General features: G+C 43.4%; 1 protein-coding gene across 14 annotated transcripts in view; it reads left to right on the top strand.

The window, feature by feature from the left end:
• kif1b (kinesin family member 1B) overlaps positions 1–12,474 on the top strand; it is a 120,977-nt gene that overhangs the window by 33,905 nt on the left and 74,598 nt on the right. For 10 of the 14 annotated variants that reach the window (XM_055892382.1, XM_055892381.1, XM_055892378.1 and 7 more), the window contains exons 3-10: positions 4,074–4,150; positions 4,473–4,652; positions 7,412–7,477; positions 8,077–8,255; positions 10,606–10,717; positions 11,138–11,215; positions 11,479–11,544; positions 11,703–11,720. In XM_055892382.1, coding sequence (XP_055748357.1) covers positions 4,074–4,150; positions 4,473–4,652; positions 7,412–7,477; positions 8,077–8,255; positions 10,606–10,717; positions 11,138–11,215; positions 11,479–11,544; positions 11,703–11,720 — 776 coding nt within the window. The remainder of the gene's footprint in view (positions 1–4,073; positions 4,151–4,472; positions 4,653–7,411; positions 7,478–8,076; positions 8,256–10,605; positions 10,718–11,137; positions 11,216–11,478; positions 11,545–11,702; positions 11,721–12,474) is intronic. The other 4 variants (XM_055892375.1, XM_055892386.1, XM_055892383.1 and 1 more) reach the window with 1 other exon arrangement.

The following is a 12,474-nucleotide window of genomic DNA, read 5'->3' as shown; positions in this document are numbered from 1 at the left end:
TAGAATACGTGGACAACTACAATACCTAGGTGTCTGGTTAGACTGTAAACTCTCCTTCCAGACTCACATTAAGCATCTCCAATCCAAAATTAAATCTAGAATCGTCTTCCTATACAGCAACAAAGCATCCTTCACTCATGCTGCCAAACATACCCTCGTAAAACTGACCATCTTACCGATCCTCGACTTCGGCGATGTCATCTATAAAATAGCCTCCAACACTCTACTCAACAAATTGGATGCAGTATATCACAGTGCCATCCGTTTTGTCACCAAAGCCCCATACACTACCCACCACTGCGACCTGTACGCTCTCGTTGGTTGGCCCTCGCTTCATACTCGTCGCCAAACCCACTGGCTACAGGTTATCTACAAGTCTCTGCTAGGTAAAGCCCCGCCTTATCTCAGCTCACTGGTCACCATAGCAGCACCCCATCATAGCACGCACTCAAGCAGGTATATCTCACTGGTCACCCCCAAAGCCAATTCCTCCTTTGGTCGCCTTTCCTTTCAGTTTTCTGCTGCCAATGACTGGAACGAACTGCAAAAATCACTGAAGCTGGAGACTCACATCTCCCCCACTAGCTTTAAGCACCAGCTGTCAGAGCAGCTCACAGATCACTGCACCTGTACACAGCCCATCTATCTACCTCATCCCCATACTGTATTTATTTATTTATCTTGCTCCTTTGCACCACAGTATCTCTACTTGCACATTCATCTTCTGCACATCTACCATTCCAGTGTTTTAATTGCTATATTGTAATTAGTTCGCCACCATGGCCTATTTATTTTCTTAACTCCCTTATCTTACCTCATTTGCACTCACTGTATATAGACTTTGTTTTTCTTTTTTTCCGACTGTATTATTGACTGTTTTGTTTATTCCATGTGTAACTCTGTGTTGATGTGTCGAACTGCTTTGCTTTGCTTTATCTTGGCCAGGTCGCAGTTGCAAATGAGAACTTGTTCTCAACTAGCCTACCTGGTGAAATAAAATAAAAGTTCATCAGGAGTAGTTGAGAAGTGTGGATCATTATTTAAATGTTTTTCTCAAAATAAAGAGTCCCTGTATCCTGCTGCAAGCTTCACATGGATGATGTCACCTTAGCCCCACCCCCAAAGGAAAGAGCATACAGTGAAGAATTATGATTTTAAGTTACATGTGTGTAATTGTGGTCGCTCGCCAGAACTGGGGAAGCCTTATAAGCTACCTCTGCTGTCTATATTGATGAGTACTTTCTGACAGGTGAAATAGTCAACAGGTTCCCATCTCAGTCTGCTTGGGAAGTTGTTCCTCTTCCAACAGACTTGTCTCCCTCCTTTTTCTTTTTTGAAATCCTGGCCCTATTAGAGTGATGCATGGCTAAGGCCAGATGGATACGAGGGAACTATGTTCTACTGCGAGAGAGGGGCAGGGATGCGGAGAGGGAGGGAGTGGGCAGAGGCGCTGTGGCAGGGTGCGTCGTGAGCATGAATCGCCTCCAAGACTAAATAAAAGAACATGCGTTCCCTCCTTTAATGCAGGTTGTAGTGAGTGAGCCATCTTCCTCACTGATGCGGAAGGTCAGCCAGACCTGTCTTAGCCACAGATTCTGTGGGCTGCTTTCCAGGACACAGATTAAGCCTAGTCCAGGACTAAGAAGCATGCTCACTTGCTAAATGGAGAGTCCCATTAAGTCCCTTTTAGTCCAAGATGAGGTATATAATCTGTGTCTGGGATACTGGTCTTGTGTGTCCCAGTCCCAATGATGATAGCTCCCCACAATAATAACCCACTTTCCTCATCTCTTCTCCTTGACTGCCAACTGGAATAGAATTTAATGACGTGCACCCAGACTGGTGTAATAGAACTAAAAGGGACGATGCCCTCAGCCTTTTGACCTGTTGGTGTGGTGCCCTGTGCCCCAGTAAGGCTACATGCTGTATGCTAGACCAGGAACAGATGTGAGAGTGAGCATTGGCTAGCGCTTGTCACTGTCCTCATGCCCAAACCTGGAGCTGGGAGCCTCTCCTGGCCCAGACTCATCATTTGTGTCCAAAATGGCACCATATTCCCTATGAGCCCTGGTCAAAAGTAGTGCACTATAAAGGGAATAGGGTACCAGTTGGGATCTCGCCATCATCAGCCTGTTTTTACTGCTGAGTGGACGGCGTGGCATTGGAACAGAGCGGAGGCAGTCCTCCTCATTAATAGCCCATGTGGATTGTTCCAGGAAAGGGGTAATAAGTGGTGACTGTAACGTAAATCCTGTACATTTCAATTTCCTCCCCCTGGGCTCCGGTTTCCCATTGGACCTGGGTCAAAGGTGAGATCGTGCTTAATTTAGCCCCCTCTCCTCGGTGCCCAAAAAGGAAGGAGACCTGTGACTAGATGATTAGCGAGGATATAATTAAACTCTTACCTGCGCGATTTTGGTACGGCCCTTAAGAGTCTAATATAGGCTACGGAGGCCTAAATCGAGCAAGGTATGCTCGTTGACTATGCAAAGTTGATGGAGTTCGCCTCTCTCTCTTCTGAGGAGACCCACTGACATTCTGTTGCCATGTGACATGATATGCAATCTCCTCCCTCCTCCATATCACTGCATTATTGATCAGTGCACCACCATCTTCTTCACACACACACACGCACATACTGCAGGGGATTTCTCAGTGTGCAGAGGCCTCTTAAGTACCCTTGTCTGAAGTAGCTATACCCAACTTTAATTGGCCCATTGACTATGAATGCCGTAGTGCTAACACTGGACCTCATTACTGTATTCTAACAACGACTGGGCTCTGGTCAAAAGTAGTGCACTATATAGGGAGTAGGCTGCTATTTGGATCACAAACTGTCTTTGGTATGATGTGATCCTTCAATATAGCTAGCTGGGGTTTTCCCCCAGTCATCTGGGCTGCTGGCGTCGGTTGCTGTTGCCACTCTGTTTGGTTCGTTGCTAGGCCCCGAGCGCACTCTTCACATTTAGTCAGTATCCATTTTTCCGTTTGCCCTGCCCTGCCCTCCACTCCCTGCCCTCCTCTCCCTGACCCACCACTTGGACAACGGAGGTATGCGTGTGTCTGGCTAGCCTCAGCTAAATCCCCTGGATTGGCCTGAAGTCCGGCCAACTTGCGCACAATCTGTCAAGGGGACTTCAAGCAACAACTGGGTCGCTAATATCTTCAAATATCCCCTACAGTATATTCCTCTGGGACTCCCCACTCTACTCTCCTCCCTCCCCTCCGCGAGGGGCTTAGCTTTCTGTTGGTGTGGAAAGCTTGGATATCTGTACTGGTGGGACTAGGAGTACTTCCCAAATGGCATCCTATTCCCTACATAGTGCACTACTTTTCACCAGACACCTATGGTGCCTGGTCAAAAGCAGTGGACTATGTAGGGAATAGGATGCCATTTGGGAGGCAGCCTAGCAGGCGTGTTTGACATGCCAGCTAGGCTGGGCAGAGGAGAAATGTGTCATCATTGTCATCCTGTTTACATTGACACGTCAGGTGACAGATTAGCGAAACACATTGCTAGCTTTGCTGTGATGTGTAGAGACAGAGCATGTTACTGTATTGCCATTCCCACTGTATGTAAACATGTATTAGTATCTGCGCTGATTCATTAACAGGAACTTTACAGATGCATGATCTCTCAATCACAAGGAAATAGGCAAATATAGTTGCACATGTCTTGCAGTAGATATCTACCATGTTTTGATTTGATGTTATTTGCAGATATCTCATTTGGATTATTTGAAGGTGTTATTTTGTAAAGGGGTAAAGATTTATTACAGAAATGCTAGTATTTTGTGTCTATTACATACTTTATAAAAAATATAAATTTCCTTCTTGTATATCTCTGAGTGTAGACTGTATTTATTCTAAGACAAAAATGCATTGTTTTTACAAATACAGTAAACTCCAAATAGTTGAAATAGCCCAAACCCTCCATCGTGCATACAATATTTTGCAATACTTTGCACTTGAAGTTAAAATGCAATAAACTGGAAGTGGTCAAACTTATCACACTCTTGCACAGTAAATGTTATCAGCCTTGTGATTTAATGTTTTTTTCTCCTCCCCAACAGTTATATCCAACCCCAAGAACCCAAAGGACCCAGCAAAGTCCTTCAGCTTTGATCACTCCTACTGGTCCCACACTACGGTGAGTTTGCTTTCCTCTTGCCTTTTGCTGCTTTTATCCTAAATGGCCTCATGGCTGCCAAATTGACACATTGCCTAAGCCGAACGGCACACTGTTGAATTGAAACACACCATGTACTGGTGGGACAAACACACCGTACTGTAGTTCGACATAAACATACATTTTAAATGTGGTCCTCAGTTGGTAGAGCATGGCACTTGCAACACCAAGGGTTGTGGGTTCTATTCCTGCTGGGGCAACCCAAATGAAACAAAATGATGTATGCATGACTATAAGTCTAAAGTACAAGAACATATATTATGTTTCTCTTTCTCTCTTACAGCCAGAGGACCCCACCTTTGCCTCACAGAGCCTTGTGTACAATGACCTTGGCAAGGAGATGCTGCAGCATGCCTTTGATGGCTACAACGTCTGCATCTTTGCCTACGGCCAGACCGGAGCTGGCAAGTCCTACACCATGATGGGCAGGCAGGAGGAAGGACAGGAGGGAATCATTCCCCTGGTATGCTCCTCTCACCTCAAATATCCAATATCCATCCTCCTTAGCTCTCTTGAATAACTGTGGAAGTTCAATGTTCCAATAACATTTTCACTTGAGCACAGTTGCCTCCTTGATCACAGACTACCATTGTGGGTGCCATAGAACAGAATCAAGAAATGTCTAAAACAAATTCCATTTATTCTGTTACATTTGTGTTCAGCCTAGATCAGTGGTTCCCAAACTTTTTATAGTCCCGTACCCCTTCAAATATTCAACCTCCAGCTGCGTACCCCCTCTAGGACCAGGGTTAGCGCACTTTCGAATGTTGCCTGCCACACACACACACACTATACAATACATTTATTAAACATAAGAATGAGTGAGTTTGTCACAACCCGGCTCGTGGAAAGTGACAAAGAGCTCTTATATTATAATAATAATAATCAATAATCTTTCTCTTTATTTAACCATCTTACATATAAAACCTTATTTGTTCATCAAAAATTGTGAATAACTCACCACAGGTTAATGAGAAGGGTGTGCTTGAAAGGATGCACATAACTCTGCAATGTTGGGTTGTATTGGCGAGAGTCTGTCTTAAATAATTTTCCATTTTAGTTTTCATACTAGTGAGGGCCGAGAATCCACTCTCACATAGGTACGTGGATACAAAGGGCATCAGTGTCTTAACAGCGCGTTTTGCCAAGGCAGGATACTCTGAGCGCAGCCCTATCCAAAAATCTGGCAGTGGCTTCTGATTTAAATTACATTTTCACAGACCCGCTTGTTGCAATTTCGATGAGGCTCTCTTGTTCAGATATCGTTAAGTGGACTGGAGGCAGGCATGAAAGGGATAACAAATACAGTTGTTTGTTTCGTCTGTTTCTGGAAAGTACCTGCGTAATTGCGCACCCAGCTCACTCAGGTGCTTCGCTATATCACATTTGACATTGTCCGTAACACCTGTGTGTTTTCCTTGTTAACGCAGACAGAAAAGAGCTCCAGCTTCTTAATCATAGCCTTAATTTTGTCCCGCACATTGAATAGGATTACAGGGACACTCCGCAACTATAGATTCAGATCATTCAGGCGAGAAAAAACATCACCCAGATCGCCAGTCGTGTGAGAAACTTGTCATCATGCAAGCGGTCAGACAAGCGAAAATTATGGTCAGTAAAGAACTTTAAGCTCGTCTCTCAATTAAAAAAAAAAAAAAAACGTGTCAATACTTTGCCCCTTGATAGCCAGCGCACTTCTGTATGTTGTAAAAGCATTACATGGTCGCTGCCCATATCATTGCATAATGCAGAAAATACACAAGAGTTCAGGGGCCTTGCTTTAACAAAGTTAACCATCTTTACTGTAGTGTCCAAAACGTCTTTCAAGCTGTCAGGCATTCCCTTGGCACAAAGAGCCTCTCGGTGGATGCTGCAGTATACCCAAGTGGCGTCGGGAGCAACTGCTTGCACGCGCGTTACCACTCCACTATGTCTCCCTATCATAGCATTTGCACCATCAGTACAGATACCATTAAATGGACTTTGGTGGTCAAGATGTGATGTCACAAAGCTGTCCAGACACTTTAAAAATATCCTCTCCTGTTGTCCTGGTTTCCAGTGGTTTGCAGAAGAGGATGTCTTCCTTAATTGACCCCCCATAAACGTAACGGACATATACCAGGAGCTGTGCCAGGACCACCACGTCTGACTCATCCAGCTGTAACGCATATAATTTACTGGCTTGTATGCGAAGCAGTAATTGTTTCAAGACATCTCCTGCCATGTCACTGATGCGTCGTGAAACGGTGTTTGATGAAGGCATTGTCTGTATAGATTTTGCGGGCCTTCCCCCCAGCATTGTCCCAGCCATATCTGCGGAAGCAGGAAGAATGAAGTCCTCCACAATAGTATGGGGCTTGCCTGTCCTAGCCACTCGGTAGCTCACCATATAAGAGGTTTTAGTCCCTTCTTATTAATGATATCTGTTGTTTTCATACATGTCTTGAATGTCATCTTTATTCTCGCTCAAAAGACTCTGGCTTATTTTTCAAATTGTCATGTTTCGTTTCTAATTGTCTGCGCAAGAGTGAAGGTTTCCTTCGAGAGAGTAACGGTTAATGTGATTGGATGTTAATTCTTTGACTAGGCTAACTGTATTTGACATTGTGTTGTTATTTTGCTGAACACTAGATGGTTTAATTTTATTTTTGGCAGTGTAGCGAGGCTACTCAGGCGAGGGGAAAAAAACTCACCCAAATGTATAGCCCCGCTGGAAAATATACATGTACTGTTTGAAAATGTGAAGGAATTCTATATTTTAAAAAATGTGAATCACATTGCTTACAACATTGCCGACAACATTACTTACCCCAGTTTGGGAATACCTGGCCTAGATCATGTCCTTAGTTATGCTCATATCCTTAGTTATACGAGAACAAGCAAGGCCCAATAGTATTGTACCATTTTATTTCAACCATATTTGGAAGTTTCATGCTGACCATTCACATTGATTGGATACCTGAGTATTCAATTCCGCCCATCCCAAAGAGATTGGAAGTGCTTTGGCTCACAAACAAGCAACCCGGTTCTCTCATTGCCAACCTCTTGTATGCATTCCACCTCTCTCCCGGCAGCACTTACTGCATTAAGACATTTCTCCCCTGGTTTTGGCATATAACCGTCAAGCTATTTGTGTTATCTATCGATCTGCATCTCCTCTCTCGTCCTCTCTTTTTAAATGCTCCTAAATGGCAATAACACATTTCTTCCTCTGTCTCTTAGCTCTGTGAAGAACTCTTTGAGAAAATCAATGACAACAACAAAGACGAGATCTCATTCTCAGTGGAGGTGAGTCCCAGACAGCATTAGGGGCTAAACCCCCCCCCCCCCCCCCCCCCCGAACACTCTCTTTCTTTTCCTTCTCCCCTTACCTCAGCCGCTCCTCACTCCTCTTTCTGATGATGGCCTACCCTCCCAAATTGTAGCCCTGCAGTGACTACCTTGTTCTTATATCCAGAGCAACCTCAAAGTATAGTGGTTTCCCTAGCAATGCTTTACTAGCAACACATATTAGCTCAGTCTTCCGTGTACTCATCAATGCTTAAGCAAATTCAAGTCTTTGAAATGGAACGCCAAGTGATCCATATTGAGCGAATACTGTGACTTCTGCATTACAAAAAGTAGCATTCCAACACTATAAATGGCATTACCACTGATTGAAAACCCTCTCCTTGACTGTCATGTATGTTGATGGTAAAGTTGCCCCTAGACGTTGATCTGGGGTGAGTTTAGCATTAGGATTGGGGGAGGGGAAGTTGATCCTGAATCTGTACGTAGTGGAAACTTCATCCCGTAGCGTTGCTGGATGTTTCTGATGTCAAGACTTCACTGTAGCTTTAGTCGGCCATGGCCAATAGATACTCATACTGTAATGAAATCACTTCTAGGTCAGCTACATGGAGATCTACTGCGAGCGGGTGCGGGACTTGCTCAACCCGAAGAACAAAGGGAACCTGCGTGTGCGAGAGCACCCCCTGCTGGGGCCCTACGTGGAGGACTTGTCCAAGCTGGCCGTCACCTCCTACAACGACATCAACGACCTCATGGACGCCGGCAACAAGGCCAGGTCAGCGTCAGGACGAGACCTACCCAGGGGCTTTGTTCCAAATGGCACCCTATTCCCTATGTAGTGCACTACTTTTGACCAATGCCCTATGGGCTCTAATCAGAAGTAGGCCCTAAATAGGGAATATGGTGTCATTAGGGATGCACAGAGGAGTGCGTGGGGAGGGAGGTTGTTGGACATAAATGCACACAAATTATCATATAATTTAAGAATCAAATAAGAAAGTTCTTAAAAATGGATTTGCTTGAAAAGTCAAGCTTTTCAGTGAGTTTTTTTAAATCCTATTTTAAGCTGAGTAGTAGTTGAGTCCATGTGGTTGATTGGATTGTTGTTAAAGCAGTAGCTTGGTCACTGTTCCCAAGCTCTCAGGCAGGTATCTCTTCTTTTGGGACAGAGTGTGTGTTTGTGTGTGTGTGTGTACACATGCCTACCTTCCTGGCTGCGCAAGCGTGTGTGTCACGGGAGTGTGCATTCTCGTGTGGAAGAGTGAACCTTGCTTTAATTTTATACTGTTGACTCGGAGAGCTTATGTCTGGAATGTGTGTTTTAAAGCCCATATCTCCTTAGTGTATATCCCACATGTTTGTTAGGGTTGGGTGGTATCAAGATTTTCATATCATCATTACCATCCTTCTCTCATCCTGTGATTTACAGTATTACCGGCTTAGTACACAAGGGGGTGCCAAAAAAGGCCATTGGGCGTCGATCACCAGAATGCTAGCAATATTAGCACAGGTAATGGTGAATTCAATGGAGGCTGCTAGCTAGATATGCTAACAAGCGCAAAAGAAAAACAAATTGCGAAGACAGGCAATCCAGCTCAAAAAGTTAAACGTGTGTGTGGGATCTACCGAATATCTTTTGCATTTGGACATTTACAAGGGAATGTGAACGAGAGACATTGTGCAAATGAACAAAGTTTTGACCCATTGTTGTCTGAAGAAAGAACAGTACTGGCTATGGAGCAGCATGTGTACAAGCTGTGTCTGTGTGAAGTCTGGAGTCGTTAGTGCAACGGACCTGCCTACTCTGCTTGGAGAAGAGGAGGAGAATGAAGAGAAAAAACACAAGGAAATCAAGATCGCAGTGGCAGCTGTACAGATTTCTCAAACATGGCAGGAAGCTAACACTGATGCCCCGTCACCTTATTAATTCAGCCACTTAGATAACTAGCACGTTAAACTTAGGGGTTGCGTTAATGAAGAAATCTGCGTTTTTCACACAGAAAAAATATATATAACCGATAAGAAATATCTTGCTGCGTTTTGTAAACGCAGATCTAAAATGCTTCTTATTGTAATTTCTGCTCGGCATTAGACTAATTTTATGCCTCAGTTGCACTTCTCCACTCAGATTGGACTTCATGAACGGGCATTCTATTAGCAGACAGCACTCTGACTGATGTAGCTACTTTTCTCTGGTACTTTTCGGTTTAGCCTACTTTTCACGGGTAAATTGCAAGATTAACTTTAAGACAAACATTAGAAAGAATGTAGCCATCTACATTTCCTATGATACTCTTTTGGAATATGATGGCCATGCATTGTTTTTGCAAAAAATACCTTGCTTTTTAATTGTAAACTCATTTATTTGTTTAGCTGCCAACCAAATAGCGTTCAACTTCTGTCATCTGATGAAAATTAAGGTATTTTCTGCCGAATGTGTTGCGCTAATGTATTTTCTGTGAATGCAAACTTTAGTACGCCTCTGATCACTCTATTGAAGCAACAAAAAAAAAACTGACTTTCAATATAAAACGCGTGCGTCCCTTGTCAATACACAGCTGGACTCACATGTTCCTGCTTTCTCCGGTTGTGCTATTTACAAATGCTTGACTGGCTCAACTGTTCTGGGTAACTATGGTAAGTTTCATGAAGAATTCAATCTGCTTTACCTCCTAATAAGTTGACTGCAGTTCTTTACTTAAAGTTGCTACAAATATTAACATTTATTGAAAAACGTCAAATTGTTTCGACGGTATTCAAAAACCATCCCGTGGCCATTTCCAAATACCAGATATACGGTATACTGCCCAAGCCGTGTGTGTTAACGGCTTTAAAGGTTGGTATGGTATTGAAAATGTCTTAACCAGGGATTTACTTATACTGTATTAATTATGTTTTTGATGTTTTATTGTAATTATGGGAAATGCAGAAGTACTGAATGTATTGTACGAAAGTCTTTCCTTGAAGAACAATACTCTGAACACTCAACACAGGACAAAAAACGTGTCCATATAAGTCTTACTTCAACATTCAAACCACTTCAATATACTTTTTAGATAGCAGTACGATGGGTTTCACATCTTTCCATTTGGTGTGATTCAACTAATGTGTCAACTCTGTTACAGGACGGTGGCAGCCACCAACATGAACGAGACCAGCAGCAGGTCCCACGCTGTCTTCACCATCGTCTTCACACAGAGGAAGTACGACAGTGAGACAGACCTCTCCACAGAAAAGGTGAGAGGAATGGGATCCCAATTTGACCTCCCCACATTTCCTGTGATTATGATGGAGATACAAAGGAGCCACTGTCAGTATACACACAATGTCTTTTGTAGTGTGATACTATCAGATTTCTGTGTAGAAGTCGCTCTTCAGTTGACTTGACAAAAGTATATGTTTAGGTATAAATTGGTTTAGAATTGCAACTGTTTTGGTTATTAATATTGTATTAGTGTATGCAGTTTGTTATGAACTAGTTGTATTGGGTCAACTATTTAGCTATACCTGCAATTTCCATGATAAGGATATTATTTTTCTTACTGTTTATTTTGAATGTAATTAAAGATAATAATAAAGTGAGGCAATGGATATATTGTTTCAGATGGTGTGTGTGTTTTAGTCCTAAACTAATTGTTCCCATCTAACCCGTTCCAGGTCAGCAAAATCAGTCTGGTGGACTTGGCAGGAAGTGAGCGAGCTGACTCTACTGGAGCCAAAGGCACCAGGCTAAAGGTAGGACCCTTGTGGCTCAGTTGGTAGAGAATGGCGCTTGCAAAGTCAGAATTGTGAATTCGATCCCCGCTAGGACCACCCATATAAAAAAAAAAATTATGCATGCATGACTCTAAGTCGCATTGGATGAAAGCATCTGCTAAATGACATTATTTTGGATATAGGCCACTCTTCAGCAACATACCACAAATACACCAAGTAGCTATGTATTTCTTTAAGGGTCTAATTAAATTGATATTTGCTATGTGGCTTGTCTTTATTAGGAGGGAGCCAACATCAACAAATCTCTGACCACATTAGGGAAGGTCATCTCTGCCCTGGCTGAGGTGGTGAGTACTGTCTGTCTCCATCTCTCTCTCTCTCCTTCCTCTATCTCCCCCTCCCTCGCTCTCCCTCTGTCATCCTCTTCCTCATGAGGAAGGCATGTTGTAACTTGGTCTGCTCTTCTGTTCTTTCCCTCTTCCCCTGGTGTTACTTGCATACCCAGGATTACACTACCAGCAAGGTAAACCCTTTGTGTGTTCAGTCATTTCAAACCACTGATCCCTCCAAAAAGAGACGGGTTATGGCAATATTTTATCATTTTGTCACCCGACCATTTTTCTCCATTGACTCATCACCTTTATTTTATCTGCAATGGACCCGGACTATCTGCATGGAACCCATCTTGCACTGACTCTATGCCCCTCACAAGACTATGTATACACACACTACACTGACACTCACACAAAACCCACACACTTTCACATACACACGCCACACACACGCATACTGACAAAACACACACATACGCACACATGTACTTTCACACTCATCATATGCTGCTGCTTCTCTTTTCTTTATTTTACTCTAATGATACACGGAGTGTACAAAACATTAGGAACACGTTCCTAATATTGAGTTGCACCCCCCTCCCCCCTTATGCTCTCAGAACCACCTCAATTCTAAACCAATTCATCGGGGAATGGACTCTACAAGCTGCCGAAAGAATTCCACAGAGATGCTGGCCCATGTTGACACATGCTTCCCACAGTTGTCAAGTTGACTTGATGTCTTTTGGGTGATGGACCATTATTGAGACACATGGAAAACTGAGCGTGAAAAACCCAGCAGCGTTGCATTTCTTGACACAAACTGGTGTGCCTGGCACCTACTACCATACCCCGTTCAAAGGCACCTAAATATTTTGTCTTGCCCATTCACCCTCTGAATGGCACACATACACAATCCGTTTCTCGATTGTCTCGAGGCTTTAAAAT

Source organism: Salvelinus fontinalis, chromosome 31 (genome assembly GCF_029448725.1).
Source record: "Salvelinus fontinalis isolate EN_2023a chromosome 31, ASM2944872v1, whole genome shotgun sequence".
In the NCBI taxonomy this organism is placed as follows: Eukaryota; Metazoa; Chordata; class Actinopteri; order Salmoniformes; family Salmonidae; genus Salvelinus; species Salvelinus fontinalis.
The sequence above is the reverse complement of the archived record's forward strand: the minus strand, read 5'-3'. Positions and strand labels throughout refer to the sequence as shown.